This window comes from Lathamus discolor, chromosome Z, assembly GCF_037157495.1.
Source record: "Lathamus discolor isolate bLatDis1 chromosome Z, bLatDis1.hap1, whole genome shotgun sequence".
NCBI lineage: Eukaryota > Metazoa > Chordata > Aves > Psittaciformes > Psittacidae > Lathamus > Lathamus discolor.
In genome coordinates this window covers 69,245,436-69,267,149 of record NC_088909.1, presented here as the reverse complement: position 1 = coordinate 69,267,149, position 21,714 = coordinate 69,245,436, and the positions used below count along the sequence as shown (strand labels likewise).

The window sequence follows — 21,714 nt, the reverse complement described above, 5'->3', positions numbered from 1 at the left end:
ACCAACTTGATGTAAGCAAGCTCCACCAAAAAGCTACACAGCTTTGCTTGCGTAACACTCTAGCCAGATCTGCCTATCAAAAGGTTGCAGCCACATGTCTACGGCCAGGGCCTGACTTTAAAACCAGACTTCTCAATTAGTATTCTGTGTGTAGTAATTTCATTCTGGGGCAAATTTAAGAGTGTGCCCAACTCTTACATGGTAACTGGGCAAAGCATTGGTTAGTGGATCTGAAGCCATGTTAATAACATCCTATTCTAAAGCACTTTCCTAGTGTCTCTCCAGCTGATGAATTAAAGATATGCATGTTAAAGAAAATTGTAAGAGCCCTAAGAAAGCTGCACTACATCATGTACCAACTAATTCTCAGCGAAACGCAGTATTTGTGAAACATCTTTTACCATAATAACTGTCATAACTGCATAAATCTTTTCTCCAGTGTATTTTTATTAGGGTTTCCTGCCATCATATCAACATACAAAACAATCAGGATGTTGACATATAGAAATGTGAAATTCACTGTACAAAGATAAGGCTCAAGTTACAGGTATATTTTCCCCTTAGTCTCCATTAAATAAAACAGGTTTTAATTCTTCCCAGAGTTGTGTTTACAAATGTTAGACAAATCACAAAATATATTTCAAGTACATACATTTTACAATATAATCCAAACACAGACAGAAATACACAATACTGTACCTATAGATGCTCCATAATCCAAGTCCGTCATCCTCACCAGTAAAATACTAGACTGCTACTCTCTCTGAATACACACAACCATTTCCTTTTGCACGTAATACGTGGTCCTGGCCTCTACATTATAGTATTCTTGTGCCTTTTAGTTAAATTAGTTTGACAGACCAGAAAGTATCAAGAAGGAAGTGAAGAATTTTAAAAGGCCAGGCCTGAATATATGCACATGATTAGTAAAGGCAGGCACATGTGCACACATACACTTGCATTTAACCCTACATAAAACTTCACTGCACTGCACATTTTTTGAGATTATGTTCTCATGCAACTCAGCTATTTTCTGATAGAGTTAAATCAAGCATAACAATACGCCTACTTTTGGAATGCTGTAATTTACAGGGACAAGACTATATTTTAGAGCATAGGATCTAACTTTATTCTTTTTTTTTTTTTTTTTTTTTTTTTTTAATAATTACCAGACTTACACAGGAGCCTGTGTGGAACCATGTCTCTATAGTCAGCAGGATGACAGTTCTCACAGCCTTTACCACTTCAAATACCTTTTCTGACACCTTTATTTAGAAATAATGTGAGTAATTTCCCATTAAGGCCTAACATCTACTTTAGTTCACTCTCCATTTCTAGGCTGAATGATTATTACCTCAAGGGAAAGGAACATTTAGCTGCAAGTAGCACAAGAAGAAATATACATCAAATAACTTATCAGTAATGATTCCGGGGAAGAGACTGGCAAGGGCAAACACAGTCAAGAGGAAAAAAGGTGTTTAATTTAGCATTTGTTGGTTGGGAAATGAATAGGAATCCAAAAGTTTTCAACTGAGAAAGGGAACTCCTAAGCCTGTTTTGTTCCTTTAAAAACTGGAGAAAAGGGAACTGTTTTGTTCCTTTAAAAACTGGAGAAGATCAGAAGGTATGGAGAAATCCTCTCAGGAAATTGCCATTTTCAAACTTGATATTTGCAAAGGCTTACATGAGAAAACCAAGTAAAACTTGTTCACTGATACTGAAATGAAAGAAATTTATTCAGTAGGAATTAGAGATGCAGTTACAATGTGTTAAACACACATCTAATAAAATAGCCTCAAATATATCTCCAATTCATAAATATCTAAGCAGAAGAAAGACTGTGAGGCCAAAATCAGAGTTCCCTAGTTTAAATATGAAATACATCTGCACTAAGATCAGGGAAAGGAAGGCTAAAAGCTTTCTCTTCTTAAATACAACCTCTGTGGCATATTTGAGGGACATCAAATGTTCTCAGCACTGACAAGAATTACTTAAGCATATTCTCTAAGCTATGTTGGAATACCTTTAGTTATACAAATCCATGTTACATGAAACAGCATTAGATCATGTAGCTGGATTTGTAATAACAAGGAAAGAGGGTAAGTATACTACTGTAATATACAAAACGAAGCATATTTGTATGCACAGAAAACATGTCTTAGAGATTAGTAATGACGGGCGATTAAGATTAAGATGGATCTCCTAAAGCCTTTAATGGTGAGTCAGTAGAATACTTTTATGTCAACTGTACAGCCTAATGCTTTGCTTTCAAAAAGGAACATAAAACATGTTCCTTTTCCTCTTTTTCTCTATAATTTTTAAACGTAGGTCACTCACCTACTAATTTAACTGAGGGCTTTGGCTTTTTTTCTTCCTACTTACTATTATCTACTTTGATGTTATCTAAAATAATCTACATTTACACTGAACTCACTCTTTTCCAAAATGTCTCTATCTTGTAGAGACTTTCTACAGCACTGATAATATGTAAGACAACCTGACAGATAAGAGAAAGTACCATTACTTTCCTTTCTGCTCACTTCCATAAGCTTTACAACTGTGCCTTTCAGAAATTCTTCTGCGTACTTGGTGTCCTTTCACCTCCCCCAGGCAGCCCCTACTGAACTTGAGTGAACTTTCTATGTATTTCCCAAACCACAGTCTCTCTTTATAGACCTATATTAAACTTACTCATTCTGCAGCCACTAGTTTAAAAACAAGTCAGTGTTAAAACACTAAAAACATCCCACATTCCCTTGTGCATTATTCTTACCAACTTGTACATTTAAATAACATCCGAAGTTGTCTTTTGCTAAAAAATTACCAAATATTTTAAACACATAAAATTCTAAAAAACCAAACAAACAGAAAAACAAACCAAAAACAAAAACCCAGCATAAACATTGCTTGTATAGGCATTGGTTAGAAGACTGCTGCACTAAGGAGTATATTCAAAACAGTTTTTCTTTCAGTTTCATTGGATTTAGTGTCATGGATTGAAAGGTTACGGACAACAAAACTTATTGTGACCCCATCTTATATGATGCAATAGATGAGCAGGAAGTCTGAAATGCAATTAGAATACATCTTTTTGGTTACTGAAACCTGACCATAAAAGCCTATAGCTGAACAGGAAATTTAACAATGCAAAGCAAACTTAAAAACTTTAAAAATCTATGAGTTTATCTATGTGTGGATATGAAGACAGCTACTGTCTGGAACAGCTACTGTTTCCAGGGTCATCATGGAAAGCTGGCACTAACTGAAATTTTGAATATAGCCCTTAGTTTTACCATATTTATTTAAAATTTAAAAGCTGCCCAGCATGTCACGAATGAAGTTTATTTTGCAAGCCACCCACTGCCTAAGGGGGCAGTAATATTCAATATGAAACTGCTGAAACTCAGGTGTCTGACGAATTTCATGGAGAAAAGAGATCTGAAGGTCCGACTCCAAGAGAACAAGGAGAAGAGGAAACACAAACAGTAACAGTCCAAGGCCTACAAAGAGAAGTCTGGAGAAACTCTTCACAAAGGCATTCACCTCTATGTTGCCCATTAGAAAGTCACAGCTCCACCTAAGCGCTCTCCGAGCTTCTTTCAGTTCTTCCTCCTCTGCAATCAAAAATGCATTTTCATCTGCTTCCAGTTCCTCAAATGAATCTGTATCATCTTTCTCATACTCTACTCTTGGAGAGGTATCAAAGAGCATGTCAATCTCATCATCAACAGGAGTGGGCAGCAAGCTGGCGCTAGGATTGTATACCAGTTCTGAGATGGTTAAAGGTTCTTCTTTAATTTTCTCTTCCTGTTCAATGGCAAGATCAACATTCTCCCCAGTGTCCTTAACTGGCGAGCTTGAGGTCACTGGTACTGAAATCTCATCTTCCCTTGGCAGCTGGACACCTGAAAAAAGGAGATGAAAATAGTGATCCTAAATTTATGCCCTAAAAAAAACCCACCAAAATCCTCAGCCTTCCAATAGTATCTAACAGGGATTGGAAAGAAGATTCCGCAGTCATTTTGCATATTGAAACCAGACCATACACAGTTCGCAAAAATTGGAAAAGCCTTTTGAAAAGTACCAGAGGAGAGGAACTTCTCTACAACACTGCAGTATACCAGAGCCGCTTAACTTTGTCTGATACAGCTACTGCTAATAACAGTGTAACACAAAGGAGAAAACAGAACAGCTAATTTTCTACTGGCAATCAGACTTCTGATATAAATGAATACCTAGTACCTCTGAAGTGGTACTATTTGGTGGCTAATAACAACAACAACAACAACAACACACCTTCATTTCTTTGAGGTGAATGAGGAGAAAGTGATAAGGTTGGGAAGTGATAATGGCTGAGGTTGGGAATTTTTAATACAGCATGAAATTAGAAAGAGACAGATTAGCATTATAAATTCACATTAAAAGTTGAGAAGATAAAAGGAGAGGAAGGCTGACACACAGTATGAGGATTAGATATCATTGAAACAGAATGAAAATGCCTCATCACTTTTAAAAGCTCCCTCTCTTCATGTCTTGTTTTAGTTCCAGTCACCTTTCTACTCTTCATACTTATAGTCTCTTTTCCCTCTCCTTTAAACTTCTCTCCCTTACAGAAGAGTCTTTCTTAGCCTTACTGGAATCCTTATTTCTTACAACTCCTCTCTCTGCCCAAGTTCTCTCCTCTCAAAACTCACTCCCCTTTTTCCAGGCTAATACTAACAGCAGTAAGTCTGCACAGAAGCCTATGTGTTTTGTAGCTACATCAACACTGCAGAGAGTGCTGTTAGTTGTCAGTTGTAGGACTGCAACGGACAAGAGTCAGGTACAGAGCTCAAACAAACTGATGGGGAAAACAGTTTTAAATTTATCCCATGTCCAATGCTCATTACTATCATCAGATGCCATCTATGCTCAGAAGGACTATACACATTATCACGTGCAACAGTAATATATAGTAACACTTGGTACTTCTTATTTTGTGATGTTCTGCATCTCTTCATTCCTTAGTAATGGGTAATCCAAATGCAACACACAGATAAAGATTTAGTAGGTAGAACCAATATAATGTTACATGACTTGTCCAACAAGCAACTAGGGAAATTCACACCAGTGTACTATTTATAATTCAAATTAGGCTAATTTTTTATATCAGTGAAAGATCCGCAAGAGTGAACTGACACCATCAAAGATTCTTTTCAATTTTAACACTGTAAATATTAAGGTTCAGAGATTTTAAAACAATGTGGAATACAAGAAAATGCATTATTACAGAAAAACAAGTAATTAGAAAAACAGTACATCTCCAGTACTAATTAGGCTAGACATAATGGTTTTCAGTGTGAAGTAAATGAGTCTCAGCAAGCCCTATGAAAGTTTTCTATTAAAGGATGGAAAACATACAAAAAAAATTAAAGTAAGCAAAAGGCCCATTATGATCATATTGAGATGAGGGAAATAAAGCATGACTTGAACCTTAAGATGTATCACTGCTCTGCTGACATATAACACAGGACAAAAACGGAAAAGCAAAAATCCATATCACAAAGACAGCTACAATATCGGAAGATACGCAATTTAGGTCATTTTGGATCACAATTCTAAGCTACAATTTTAAATAGTAACTCAATTGTAACTGACCAAAATTCTGCAAAGAATCTCGCTTTGAAATAAGAAGCCTTATCACATTTTTTCTTGATTTTTAGGTACTATCTTGATTTTCTTGATTTTTAGGTACTATTCACTCCACTAAGATTATTCACTTTGTTGCTGAAACCTAATTTCCTTTTATTTGACTAGATAGAAAGATAATATTCTTGTGTCACTGGCTAATGATCATTAAACCAGCAGCAGACACAACTACATTTCAGTGAAACTGGGTGATACAAACCCTATCCTGGACTTTTTCAATGTTACAAATTTTGCATGTCTTGAATGACAAGGTCTTACCACCTCAACTTTAAATTTCTTTTTTCTTTTTTTTTTCTTTTTGTTATCTACCATAACTACCATGCTCAGGACAGGACGTACCCATGAAAATCTCAGTTTCATAACTGATACCAGGTCTCTGCACTACCAGGCCAGTAGACCTGCCCTAGGTCAGCCACAGGCACATGATCACATTTCTGCCTGATCCCAAAATACTTAGTATTTGCAGAGAAATCTGCCAATACAAAATCAAACAAGCAGATCAATATTTTGTGAAAAAGGGCTCCTGCGCTAGGAGTCACTTGTTACAACATGTCTTCATGGAAATACCTACCATAATAGCCTGTTGTATGTCAGAGTGCCTGACAGTAACCACAAAATCCTCTATGAGACCTCTGCAGCTCTGTTTGTTAGCATGTTCTTCAGACACTCAAAAGGTTAAGTAAGGTACTTGCTAAGTTATCCCAGTTTATAGACTTCCCAAAAATTGAGTGATCAATGACTTTTTAATATTTGATATCTTTAAAATCATACCGAACTTGAAATACCAGTAAACACAAGATAGACTATACAGCATATTACAGATACTTCTACAGTGCATTAAAAATTATACAAAACCTGTACACTAACTTATTTACATTTAATCACTCCTCGAACAAGCTAGCTTGGTCCTTACCTGACAAGACAACTCCCTGGATCCCCTTCCTAGAGCATGCTTTTATGTGTCATGTTGCAATCATTACAGAAAACCTCTTCATTACAGAATATAATCCTCGGGAAGTGTTTCCCTACGCCCTTCAGTAGAGCACATTAACCATCAAAATTAACTTTTCCTTTTAAGCCTTCAAAATGGCCCCAACAGATCTCTCTCTCTGTTATTTTCTTCCTGTTCTCTAAGAGATACACTGGCCACACCTCCAGGTGTGGTTTCACATTCTGGCTAAGTCAACCAAAAAGACAGTTTCTCCTCTGAATAGTCCACCGAGTAAAGCTAAACTTGGAAGGCAATTGTTTTTCTTCCTGGGTTAGTTCTCTGGTGGTTTTTCTTCCTGAAATGGGTTGACAGATGTTTTTGCAAATGTAGCACATTAGCAGGGAGTGCTCCTTTCACTGGGACTTAGCCGGCAGATCTGCATAGATGAACTAAACCTTGTCCTCAATAAAATGCAAATGTCTCCTTATTAGCTTAATTTGACTGCCCAGCTAACAATTCCTTACCTCAAGTACTCTGTCCTCTTCTATCACAGCCATTTTAGACATTCAACCTATTTCAGCATGAAACATATTTTGTGCTGGAATTTATTGTCTACACCACTCTTTGCCATTAACAGACATATCTGCAACAGTCATCAAGAGGAGGATACAAACTGATTGAAAGTATATACAACAGTGTATCACCACTAAGCGGTGAGAAGAAATTTGGCTGGATCTTTCTCCTAAGCATGGTGCAATAGCAGGTAATGCTGGATCATCAAACCATACTCTGAGTCATTTGAGGATACACTCATTCTATCTTAAAACATAAAAGCCAAAATTCTTAAACTCCAGAGCACAACATTAGGCATCTACACGTATCTTTAAATTTACAAGGACTACAATTTGATTTTCAAATATGCTTTTCACTTTCTCTTGAGTAAAAGGTAAATTGATCCACTTGCTTAGGGCACTTCAATATGGATTAAAGGACCTAATTTTAACCACCCAAATTTGAGAATCCTGGCCGTAGGCTTATCTATACCTGCTCAGCTGCAAGGTCAGTAACATCATCATGTTTCTCATCATAAAGAGGACAGCTGTGGCTACTGCAGAGAAAGGTCACCCCAATTTATGATTCTTGAGCCTTCTCTCCTTCTCCAGAGTAAATTCAAACATGCATAACATACATAGTGAACATAAATAAGAAAGATCATATTAACTTTCATTAAAACTGTATTTTTCTCAAGTATCTGGCAAACTTTTAAATTTGTGATTAACCTGTAGACAGAAGGCAGAAGAGGAACACTTTCAGATCAGGGGTTTTAAAAATGGAATGTGTCAAAGTTCCAGAGCGAACATTAACTTTATAGTCCCCTGTGTAGTTTGTGCAGATATGAATTTTCAACTTGTTCATGTTTTCTTAAAACATATTAAATCAAAGTAATTGCATTTTACATCAGCCATACACAAGTGTAAATAAATAATGTTTTAATTTTAAAAAACTGAAAACAGAATGGGCACTAACTGCTGATGCAAGCTCATTTGGTATTAATATATATATTATATATAATTTTTATATATATACACAAAGCTGTTCTTTTCATTTCTTCCTATGCGTTATAGCACCACAACGTTTCTAAGTGAATGACTGAGGAAACAATTATATATTAACCCTACTCAATGTAAGTCCACAGCAAAGTTCCAGTCATGTTGCAATATACAGATAAGTATGTTGGGCAACTCAGATTTTGATGGTTTGATAGGACATGTGTATCTTCATTATGACACATATAATTTACAATGCTTATGCAGGCATAAGAATATCGCATTAAAGCACCAAAATTCAAAATCACTCTGCAGTACAATAAATATTCCAGTGACCCAAATTTAAGAAAGGACAAGTTTTTCAGATTATTTACTTTTTGGACAGCCTTCAAGAAAGTCAGCTATCTGAAGCAATACAGACACTTTGAAACAAAAGGAAAAGATCCTCAATATCTTCCAATGAAAAAAGAGAACATAAAACCCAAAGCAAGTTGAAAGCTAATGTCCTTTAATTACTCTACAGCACTGGTGTAAATCCTTTACTCCTATCCATACATAACAATTATTTTGCTACCACCCTTATAGGAATAATGTATAATCTTTTAGGCTATATTTTGAAATGCCTACTATTTTTTAGTAATAATTGAAATTTGTATTGTGTTTAGATTTAAAGGAGAATGACTTGAGCATTAAATTACATATAATCAAGAAGAACTTCTTCCTTTCATTCTTCGTTTTATATTTTTACAGGCAGCTTACACTCCACAAGTCAGAATCTTTTAATACATATTATTGGAATATCAAGTAGACTAGCTCAATTTTATTTCTTATATTATACACCCCTAGCAAAAACTTGCTACACTTTTCTGGCAACTGGACAAAATTTACAGAGACAGACAGTTTTCATTATGCTAGCCAAAACTCAGTACTTCCCTTCCATCAAGTATTGGGATTGCTCCAAACTTCTAACTTGCTACAGCAGATAGGAATATGAACAGCTTAATAAAACATGACTTTACAGTGTTCATCTGCTGCGAACATGAATGTGCAAGAGGTCTGACAAAGATTGTCAGCTGCTAGTGTTTCTAAAGGTGCCAAAACCAGCAGCTGAGGATTAGCTGGATGAAGGGCAGCCCCAGCTCCACCATTCTTGAGAAGATTCAGTTGCTGGAAATATAGCTCCCAGAAAAATATATTCTCTGCTTATTTAAAAATTCAGTTCACACACTGTCTGGTGGCCAGATATACTGCATACAGCTTTACTGTATTGCGAACACAACTACATGCCTGTAAAGGCTTTGTATAGTGGAGAAAGGAACAAGAGTGAGCATTTTGTTCTCTTAAAAAGAGATCTGAAAAATTAGACATGGTCTAAAAAGAACAGTGCTTGGAATACTTCATGTACATGTGTAAATTGTATATGAAGTCGCCAGCCAACTGCAATTAGGACAGTTCCTTCTTATCCCTTTTACTACTTCCTCTAGAAATATTGTGTATTCCTTTGCTTATTTTCAATGTGGATAAAATTTATTTTATGAATAGAGTGATCTTTCAGAGGGGAGAGGGTGGCTTTCTCACATGAGCAAAGTGCTCACATGTCACAAAGAAGATGTAGGAAAGAGAAACAGAATCTAGAACTGCAGTAAACTCAATATTTCCCTTAACAGGATCTATATCAAAACAGAATCTACGTCACAGTCAGATGTGTAGCCCTCAGAAGTAGGAGGCCATAGATCTGTACCTTACCCACATCCTGTACCCACAGAAGACACCTGTTCTAGCTTTGCAAGGAGAATAACCAATGACAGTTTATAGTAACTCCTATTTAGGTAGTGGCCTGGCTTTCCACCTGGCCATTCCCATTTGTTTTACAAGAACTTCTTGTCACAAAGCCCTGTCACAGCTGCCAACTCACATCAGTTGCAAACAGTGTGATCCTGTGGTGTTACAACTTACCCCCCAACAGCGTTCAGCTAATGTCACAGCTAGTGCAGCCATTAGTTCTGTTTATAGGATACCACCCCACTTTTAACACCCTGCAAAGGACACCTAACTCACAGAGGCAGAAGCAGAACAGACCATTCAGCACAGTGGATGCTCTGGAGTCTGTCTCTAGCCTCCCTCTGACCTGGAAGAAGCCCACCCCAGCGTTGCTGACCTCCTTCCAGAACCAGGATTAAGCAGTGGAAAGGCTGAAGAGAGTAGCAGGAGGAGAACTGAGTGTCATGGGAGCAGGAATGAGAAGGCAAGGTACATTTGACAACAGCTCAGAGAAATCAGAGGAACTGGTGAAGGGACTGCAGCGCATCAGTGTCTAGCACCAGTCCAAAGAGAGCAAGGCTGAAAATAACTGGGCACTGATGTGTAAGCTTGGCGCCAAAGGAAAGGACAAGCTGGTCATTTCAGCATCTCCACTAAGCTTGGGGTGAGCCCTTCCAGTGCAAGACAGCGTTGTTCTGAAGTGGTAGCAACCACAGTAGGGTTTTCCGAAGAGTTGTGCTCCCTGCCATGAGTTTTGCAGAAGCTAACTTAAGCCCTTAGGTTTCATATCATATCATGCTGATATACAGGCTTTATGCATGTGTACACCAAAAGGAGTAACATCCTATAAATGGTACTGCAAAATCAAGAGTTTTAAGAATCGATGTAGCCCCAATTCACAAATCTGCTACTAGACTGCTGTCATCTTAGAATCATAGAATCAAGTGTGCTGGAAAAGATCTTTAAGATTATCAAGACCAACCATTACCCCACGACTGCCAAGTATCTATTGTACCTATTTGGAGCAAACATTTAACCTCTGAGGTGTAAGAAGACAAAATATGTAAATACTAATGCTTTTTCAATCTTGCTCTCCATTTTTGAATCAATGTTTCTCATAAACAATATAGTTTCCCCTTCATGAAACAAAGGCAACCAGGAGCTGCTGCTGCTAAGAGGTAAATCACTGCAAGGAACAGGTACTACTATAGCTACTGTGCTTACTGTTTTCTGATTTTCAGGAGCCAAAAGTCTGAGTTAATTATTCAGTTAATTCTTCTGTAAATACTAGTTTCTAAAATGAAGATTCAATACAAAGGCATAGTTTTATATAGGTGCATGGAAACTGAAATCTGTCAACCACATATGCAAAAATACCAAAATTAAACAGTACCACAGAAAGCACGGAGAAACAGTTTTTGAAATGTCTTAGTACTGTAAGGAAACAGAGACATACAGATTGAGAGAGGGACCAATTCATCTTTGGCAAAGGGATTCAGTATAAAAACAAGGGGAAAAGAAACAAAACCACAAACCAGCTTTGTTTTCGTTGCTATCCAAAGCAATATTGAATACTTTTTGTTCCTTGGATTGCACACTGTTATATGTAGTGAAATATAGACCCAGATTAGACTCCTTTCCCCACTGCACCCCAGTACTATTATTCAGTATATTAAATTATTCAGTCTCCAGAAAAATAAACCCAACAAAGTTATGATCTGGCAACCCACTCCAATGCAGTAAAACACTAAACTGTATCCACTACTGTATTCAACTGACATTCAAAAGCTGCTACCAAACTATCTGCTAATTTAAGAACTATTTAGGTTTGACAGAAATTATGACAAAGTACTTATCCACCTCAGTCCAAGAAAACTACAAGGGCAAAATCTGAGTCACTCATTTTTCAGCAATTAACAAAAGAATCCACAATTTACAAGATACTTCAACAAATGTCATTTAAGTTTTGTCTCATACATTCCCCATTTGCAACTTTGCTCCTGTCAGTAATTCGTCCTTATTCTCTGCTGTACTTGATGTAACATTGTCATTTGCAGGATAGTTCCATCCCAAGAGACCATTATTAGCATAAAAGATACGAGAAGAGAGAGGGGAGAAAGGTTTGAGTAAAATAAATGTAAATTTACCAGCCCTTCTGGCTGTGATCTTGGAGCCATGCCGCAGTAATCGAATGCACACTTCCTTGTTGCAGTGGTTAACCATCCGCAAATGAATGCTTCTCTTGGTTTGGATTTTTACAAGACATTTCACCATTTTGACTATTAATTCCTCTTCTCAAAGTCTTCTAAAGGCTCTACCCATACCAGCTTTGACCTTTCATTAGGTTCCCACTGAGTTTTAAGAGACTAACACAAGTCAGTCTCAATGAATCAAATGACATGCTCCTAACATGGCCAACAAAAATATCCCAGTGGGGAACAGAATGAGAGGTTATTTTTAAACATTTCCAAATGCCTCGTAACATACAATACAAACTTCCACAGCATCCATCTCAGTTAGCAGTTGCTAGCATAACAGCTGAACCACGCACAAGCATAAAAATATCCAAGGCATCAAAACATAGCACCATGAAACAAAAAGCCAGCATTTAGGATCTGTTTTTCAAAGAGTAAAATGACACTGTGGCCATTATTTTTCTGAAGAGCTTCAATTTAACTACTGATGTCGGTTCCCCACTGCTGCCTGGAAAGTAATCACATAAAATGCATAGATTCAAAAGAAAAAATCCTATGCTGTGCTTACAAACCTTAGTCACAAGGGAACTGATAAGATGAAGCCTAAAATCAAAGCTGATCTGCCTGTGTATGAACAAAAGAAAATTCCTAAGTTTGGGAAAAATGTGTCTCTGCATACGTGCTCCAGTTCCCACTTGTGGACAGCTACTAGACACATTATGTATACACCAGAAAGAAGTGATCTTCAGAAGGCTGGGCACCTTCCCTGACACAGTTCTGCAGAGATATGCAGGCTCCTAAAAAAGGCATGACGCACATAGGCTGGCTGATAACTTGCTCCAGCTGGAAGCTGGAATGCAACCACGTGCACAGCTTCAAACTGTCTTAGTGGGAAAGGAGCTTTTACTGGGCCCACTGAAACCACAGAAAGGAGATAAACTGGAAGGAGTGGGCATGTGGGGAGCCAGTCTCTCACTTCCCAGAATCCCTACCTTTAATATTTATGACATGTGTGCCATCTGAGTGCTCATTATCTGACATGCTTGTTTCCTCTACAACATAAAATGAATGATGTGCATGTGACTATGTGGGAAAAAAGGGGGCAGGGGAGAGAGCCCTGAAAAAGTGCATTTTACATAAAGAGATTTCTCTCATGATAAACATCTGCTTCAACGGAGCTTTGGGAAGAGTCCTTACAGTGGTTCCTCTGCCCTGCCTGGCCCCCATAATATGAAATTCCAGCAGTCCTCCTTTTTACACACTCCCCTGCAGGGGGAACTCTCCACTTCTTCCTTTCCTTCTCTGCAACCAGTCTCAGGAAAGATCAAATGCCCCTTTGCTTCCTATCTCCATTTTGTCACCACTTCAAAAGTAAGATTCTGTCTGCTTTTCTTTTTTCATTCTCACAACTGTTGTAACAGCCAAAAGAGCATTATTAAAATCTCACTTAAAAGCATTGAATATTCACTTTTTACACAGTTACAAGAACTGGAAAACACCGATTCTTAAAAAAGCCTAACCACCACCATGTTCAATATGCAAAGGACAGTCTAATCAAGGACAGAAGTGTCACTTGGACAACAGGAGGAATTCATGTTGATAAATAAACATTCATCATTTATGTTTCATGTGACCATGACCATGCAAAACAGAAATGACTGTGAGATGTCAAGTCACCACCCACAAAGCATGCATACAAAACTGAGTGAGATCTATGTTGAAACCTTGCAGCCCTCTGTTGCTACCAATAACTCTCAGCAAGTAAAGCACAGGCTTTGTCTCCTGAGAGAAAAAAGAATGCATGATTTGACATTAGCCGCACATTCTGTGTAATGGTTTGAAGATGTTTTTCCACAAAGATTTGCAAGACAAGAAGCTTGCTTCTCTCTTCCACAGCTGCCCAAAACATTCTGTATGAAAAAGAGAGCCAGCAAGACAAAGGCTCCTCTCAGTAGCTAATTGGTTTTCCAGCTCTTATCACTCTCCCCCTTCCTAATTTTCTACTTTATATAATACACAGCTGATGACTACTGGTGATAACTGTGGCAGAGAGACCCTTGCCATTTGTGAGAAGGCAGAACACAGCAGATGGTTAGGTAGCGCCTATTAAAACCAGGAAGTACGGTTTACGAAAGCAAAACCAGTCCCCTCCCAAAACCAGAAAGCTAAAACTGAAAAACACTCCTCAAAACTAGCATCTTTCCATCACAAACAGAAAAATTCTGTTCAAGAATAACAATTTCAATGTATTTGTGAAAAGGAGGTACATCACCTGTCTTCAGATTTTAGAGGTATCTTATTAAGGTGATGGGAGCGATGTTGTTTAGTTTGTGACAAAAGTAGTGATCTTATTTTGTAGACACATGGCATAGTAAACACCTAGAAATCTGAGAATTTGTAACTAAGCTACAAAGGAAAGCTGGGAGAGCTATTTGTTGTTAGCACTAGTATTGTTATCTTGAAGCAAAAGGTTTGTTTGTTAAAAAAGTTGGTTTCAGACCTTGTAGGGCTCAATTATATGGTTTGAGACTGTAAATCCAAGTTTGTTGAATACAGACATGGGGATGAACTCAGTGATGTTAAAACTCCTGAGGCCAGAACACTCTTTGAGAGAGTCCCAAAAGGTTGCACGACAAAGTGTGCAGGAGCGAGACCAGATTTCATTCCATTAATGGAATAATGATCCATAAATGGGAGAATGATCTCAACATTTGAACATTGCCAAAAACTAGTAGAAAATTGCATTACATTCAACCTGCCCTACAGATGCTCACTTTGGCCTCTACTAAATTTAATGGAATATTAACAGAATATTAGAACAATTTACCTCTACACACCAAAGAAATCTAAAAATGGAACTGCTGTTTTATTTAGAAAAGTCACTAAGAAATCTGATGAGCTCCTATACATTTACAGTATTTGTTATACACACACAGACACCCCACGTACAATCAGCTAACAGGAGTATTGCTGATGATGATTTCACAGGGAGAAGCTGTTTGATGCTGCATGATACAAGACGTTTCATGATTTTCTCTAATGTATTAAGATGAACTTTGTCTCATATACAGCAGGTATGATTTTAAAAATATGATTGTTGACAAGCTGTATATTAGTTCTAACCAGAAACACAGTCAGGACTAATTAATTTTCTTTTTCCAATAAAAACTGAGTGCAACATTGAGCTGTGCCCAGGGAAAGAGGTGAACTTGATTACCTGTAATAGTCTTCTTGCTCTACAGACATGACATGTGAACAGTTACTTAACATTATTATTTTGCTAGCATTTTTTAAGTATTTGTTCATATTTTTTTTCTTATGTGGCAAATTTTTCATGTGGTGTTGCCTCTGCTATACCCATAAAAGTTCCATATGCCTCTACTCTACAACCAAAGCTTACACAGCTGAGAACTCACACACAGATGCACAGACACACATCTAGTCTGGTAGTAGCTGCTGTGTGTTCATTCCCATACATGCTTTTAAGATGCAACAAAGACCCTGCAGTGTAAATGAAATGTGATTCCTGCCAATTAATTGTTGTCAATGCAATATTTCTTATATGTGAGTGACACACAAAAATAAGTTCTCTAAAGGATAAGAGCTCTCTGTACGCAACTCAGATGCACAAGCATACAGTTTCATATGAAAAACGAATTCTTAAAAGATCAATGAGGACATCAACTTTTTTTTTTCTCAGATACAGTACAAGGTAGATCAATTAATAGAACTACTGAAGCATGCCACTTTCCCTTTGGTTGCTCCAAAGGCAGAAGTCAGTATTACCAGGAAAATAATTCATGTATGAAACCTGAGCACACAGGTATCAAGTAACTTGAGTTTGCATCACTTTGTTAAAGCCACATTAATATCCTGTGACTCAGGAGGTGTGGGTTTGCCTTTTTTTTTTTTTTTTAATTATTTTTTTTTTAGTTGGACTACTCAAATATGTGAGGTCCTCTACTCAAATATGTGAGGTCCTGATAGCATCTGGTGCTGGAAAATCCAGACAATGATCTACCGCCTGCAAAACAACTGCCAAGTGATCAGGACAGGCAATAATCTACCTCACCAAATTAGATGGTGAAAGAAGGCAACCATACAATTCTTACATCAATACCAAAAAAAATACAATGTTTTCAACCGCTTATGGAATACAACCATGCAAAGGACCTAACAGGATCAACAGGAAGGGTCCAATTTTGCCATCTGTGACAAAGATGAATTTTGAAATCACACTTCTGGATACACTTAAAACTTCTTTAGGTAGGTGCCTTCTGAAGAATATGTTTTAGGTTCAGAACATAGAAATGATCTTCGAACCACACCTGACAATGACACATGTAAAATCTAATTCTCAGAATAACATCTTACACATGACAGTACTTTATGGTTGTACCTTTACAATACCATGCCTCTTTCTTCTGGAGATAGAATGGACATTAGTGCAAAACAAGAGTCAGTAACAAGCAGTGCGAGAGCCTGAAGAATCTTAAGCTGTAGCAACAAAGGACTGAGAGATGACCTACAAAAACTAAAGCACAAGGACTTGAGACTTGTTGAGACTAGTTTTGTAATTTGATAAAATATGTATTTGCTGATGGCAAATCTCTTAGGTAAGTTACATTACTATAATTTAAAACAGGAATAAAAACACATTTAGGTAAGAATGCCAATTCAAATCTTGGTGCTTAAATTAGTAACCAAATACCTGTATATGGCCTCTAAGTGCAGACTGAAGATTTACCTCTTGAAGAACGAGACACCAATAGACAAACTCAGGATATTTATGCTTGCCATTCTAATAAAAAATAAAATGCCTTTACTTGTTTTCAAATCCTCTTACATAAATGTCAAATGCTAAAGTAACTATTACTGTGATATCACAGGCATCTAAAATCTTTCTTCCTACAAACAATGGTCATTTATGAGCATACCCTTTCTTACATGTCTGCAAAACCACTGGACAATTTGTGCTTTTTTTGTAGAACAGCTTCACTTCAGCATGATAGCCATAGTAGATTTGTAAGACAGAATTTCATATGAGCTCCAGCTGTTTTTATTTTCCATCTGAAAGGATTATCCTAAGGAGAGTAAGGCAGGCTAAAGCTGCTAAAACGCCCCTTCAGACTCTGCTATTACCATCTTTGATGGCTTTGTCCCCTAGCAACTGGCAAGTAATTGGCACAAAATCATGTGAGAGTTTTTGTTGGTCGAGTTTCATACCACCCAGGTTCAGCCAACTCAGAGTTCATCTCTCCAGAAGTTTCAGGAAGAAGAGGTATTTAGTCAAGACACTGAGGCCACCATGGTTTTGGCCGTATATTTTGCTCATAACAGATAAAGACAGTTTAAAATTAAGAACAAGTAAGTTTTACTCAGTTAAAAGACAAAGCTGTGCATTCTCCTGAGTCTGCCCAAGGTATGCATATCTGATAGTTCCATAATAGCCAGGCCTGCTAATATGTTGCTTGGGCCCACCTACACAGCACAGTGCAGCATTCTATGAAGGTCTCGGCCACATCAGCAGCTGGAACATTGGTATGCAACCAGGAGCACCTTGCAGAAATATCAGCATTGGTCCTGGAAGCTGCATTAGCCAACCCACACAGTGAAGGGACATCTGATGTAGGTAGGGCTACACCATACTCTCAATAGCATCGGCAGGCCTTTTAGAAAGCACCCTATCTCAGCCCCAGACATTTAGAGAGATGCGAAGGCTGTTCACATGTAGCACACTAAAAAGAGTTTCCCAAGGCAGTTCAGTCATCCCCAGGGCTATCTGCCTCCCTTCTCCCTACTCCTGCTCTTGCCTTTGGCGTTGCACAAGACTTTGCCTGATCCTTTTTGGTAAGCCACTTAGAGGTTGAGACAGGAGTAGTGGGACATGGTACAGTTAGGAGGTTGGGGGGGGGGGGGTGTTGTTTTGATTGGTTGGTATTTTTTATTGGTTTGTTTGGGGTTTTTTTTCCTTTTAACTCCTTTTTCAGTTTCCCTCTGAGGTGATTAGTGCTAGTGCAAGGGAGAAGATGGGAGTCACAGAAGTGGACTGAGTGCATGTGACAAAGAGAGCTAGCATCAGTGCCAGAGAGCTGTGAGATCAGTTCACACTGCAATTTGGTGATATAGCCAAGTTCACTACAGGAAAATACTGTAAGAGAGCTAAATACTGTTAACGTAGCAGCTGGTAGTATTTAACTATGCATAACATTCTACAGGAAACCCATCAGCAAATGTTTCTGTTAAATTGTGGTAGTAATAACAATTTTAAAAGAAACATGACTTTCAAACTTAAGTAATACACATTTGAAACCAACACTCTCTGCTGAGCATACAGCAACAAGTCAGCAGTTTCCAAAAATGAGTGTCATTGCTCACAGCTGTGTGGCAGAGCAGTCTTACAAGCAGCAAGCTGTTGTTACTCTGAGGTCGTGGCAACTGCCTAGCAGGAGCACAGTGTTGGTATTTTGGTGCCAGAATGCAAATTATCAGATACAGGTATTTCACAACAGAGGAAAACAAGTACTTGTTAAAATTAACTGCATGTTTTGCAGCTCCTACTAGTAATTACACAGACAAGCTAACTCACCCTGTTCTTACTACATTCAGCGTTGAAGCTCAAGTAAGAACACCGCTGTTAGGTTTTGTTTGGTTGGCTTCCTTTTTTTATTAGGAAGAATGCAGTTTTCCTCATTTAAGATAGCTAAGATGTTCATACCATTCTTTGTAATGGCTGGGTCTCAAAAAGATAGGTGTTGAATGCTATTTTTATAATATCAAGGAATAAACAAATACATGGAAAACCTTGTTCTACAAAATACATTCAAGCTGATCCTCCAATAAGCTTCCTTTTTTTATTAGGAAGAATGCAGTTTTCCTCATTTAAGATAACTAAGATGTTCATACCATTCTTTGTAATGGCTGGATCTCAAAAAGATAGGTGTTGAATGTTATTTTTATAATATCAAGGAATAAACATATACATGGAAAACCTTGTTCTACAAAATACATTCAAGCCAATCTTCCAATAACATCCCTTTTGTCAATGACATTAAATTAGCAGAGAATCTTTCCTTCGTGACCTTCAAATAAATCCCTTTTTGTCAATGGAATTAAATCAGCGGAGGGTTTTTCATAACATTAGAACAGAAAGAATCTGAAAGTAAACTGAAGCAAGAAAAACAATGCACCTACCAGTAAACTGCCAATTTTTACTCCGGAGTAACTGCAGTTAGTATTTAGTAAAATTGTGCAATGCTGAGATTACTTATTTCCTGCTAAGCTCCTTTCACCTGACAATCTAAAAAAAGATTCTAAAACTGAAAGCTTAACAGCAGTAACTTTTCCCCCAAAATGTCTCTTGCATGAAGCTTGTTCCTTAAGCTAGTGATCATTTCTCAGTATAATGTGCTTTTTAGTGGACTTCTAATAAAAATTACTAGAAATTTTCCATATCCCTGAGCCAGTAACATACCTTTTTCGATATGTGTAACAACAAACACTGGTAGTGTTTGGCATGAATCAGGTAAGTGACTCACCTTCATCTAAAGGAGCCTCTTCCTCCTCACAGGGAGAAGGAAGGAGAGGTTGTAGAGGTTCCATGTTGATTATGAGTTGCTTGTTCCAGGAGGGAGAGCTGCGACTCTGGGTAATGCTGGTTCTAAAAGAAAGTGGAAAACAGCATCAGCTTATTCACAAGGAAACAACTGAAGTCCAATATGTGTCATCTTAGAATCATTTTGCATAAATTACACTAGGCTTTGAGCTACCATAACAAGCTTTGCATGCTGATCACTGTTTTAAACCATATTATGTTGAACTCTCAGCAGATATAAATCTTTCAATATCTGAAGTGTAAGAGAAGGTTTTGTGCTCGTTTACTTCCTTTTACAGAGCCTGACTCCTTCATCTTACATAAGATTTCAGCATGTTGCTCCTCTCCATGCTGCACAGTACACATCAGCATTCGGATTCAAGGAAGGTGAAGGTAGAAAGAGTACAAAACATTTTCCTCACGTTGCTGCATTGCCTCCAGTAATGAACCCCCAGGGAGGATTTGTTGTTATAGTTTGAGCACTGCAGACTAAAGACTAAAGCAGGAACAACTTCGTCTTCACTGTTTATCTCTTAACACATAGACAGTGCTCTCATTCTCACCTACCCTAGACACTCTCATTCTCACCCACCCTAGACACTATCTCTACGCCATGCCTCCAGGTGCTCAGGCTGGTTTTCTTTCTTGTCTAAGTTGGTTTTAACAGGCTTTCCTGGTAGCAGGTGTTGAACTTTCTCAGGGAAATTTGAGGAATGCTGTTGATCCACTTCAGTCATGAGGCTCATTAGACTAAAATCACATTACTGAAAATGTAAAATTGTTCTTTAGAATAAGTTATCTAAGACTTACATGATACAGGCCTGAAGCAAGAGTCCTGCAATGAATCTGAACCATTACATTATAAAACATAAAATATTTACTCCAGCAAAGATGAAAGGGAAGAGGATTTGACTTGACTTCAAATGTACATAGGTACAGTGCTGAAGTTTCACAAAATTCAAGTTTGCACAGTCTCAAAATTACACAGATTAACAAACTCAACAAAGTTCCTATGCAAGTGAAAAGAAGGAACTGTGTGTTCACAGAATCATAGAATAGTTAGGGTTGGAAAGGACCTCAAGATCATCAAGTTCCAACCCCCTGCCATAGGCAGGGACACCTCACACTAAAACATCTCACCAAACGTTCTGTCCAACCTGGCCTTGAACACTGACAGGGATGGAGCACTCACAGCCTCCCTGGGCAACCGATTCCAGTGCCTCACCACCCTAACAGGAAACAACTTCCTCCTTATATCCAATCTAAACTTCCCCTGTTTAAGTTTGAACCCGTTATCCCTTGTCCTGTCACTACAGTCCCTGATGAAGAGTCCCTCCCCAGCATCCCTATAGCCCCTCTTCAGGTACTGGAAGGCTGCTATGAGGTCTCCATGCAGCCTTTTCTTCTCCAGGCTGAACAGCCCCAACTTCCTCAGCCTATCTTCATACAGGAGGTGCTCCAGTCCCCTGATCATCCTCGTGGCCCTCCTCTGGACTTGTTCCAACAGTTCCATGTCCATTTTATGCTGAGGACACTGGAACTGCACACAATACTCCAGGTGAGGTCTCACGAGAGCAGAGTAGAGGGACAGGATCACCCCCTTCGACCTGCTGGTCACTCTACTTTTGACGCAGCCCAGGATACAGTTGGCTTTCTGGGCCACGAGCGCACACTGAAGCCAGCCCATGTTCATTTTCTCATCGACCAGCACCCACAAGTCCTTCTCTGCAGGGCTGCTCTGAATCTCTTCTTTGTCCAATCTGTAGCTATGCCTGGGATTGCTCCAACCCAGGTGTAGGACCTTGCACTTGTCATGGTTGAACTTCATAAGGTCGGCATCAGCCCACCTCACTAGAGTGTCAAGGTCCCTCTGGATGGCATCCCTTCCCTCCAGCATATCAACTGGACCACACAGCTTGATGTCATCAGCAAACTTGCTGAGGGCACACTCAATCCCACTGTTCATGTCAGTGACAAAGATGTTGAACAAGACAGGTC

At 38.3% G+C, this 21,714-nt stretch overlaps 1 protein-coding gene across 1 annotated transcript in view; it reads right to left on the bottom strand.

Annotated features, from left to right (window-relative positions):
• Positions 1–439: 439 nt before the first annotated feature.
• FRMD3 (FERM domain containing 3) overlaps positions 440–21,714 on the bottom strand; it is a 141,571-nt gene continuing 120,296 nt past the window's right edge. Inside the window, exons 13-14 of the mRNA XM_065661540.1 lie at positions 19,661–19,782; positions 440–3,905 (exon numbers count right to left, since the gene is read on the bottom strand). Coding sequence (XP_065517612.1) covers positions 3,310–3,905; positions 19,661–19,782 — 718 coding nt within the window. The 3' untranslated portion in view covers positions 440–3,309. The remainder of the gene's footprint in view (positions 3,906–19,660; positions 19,783–21,714) is intronic.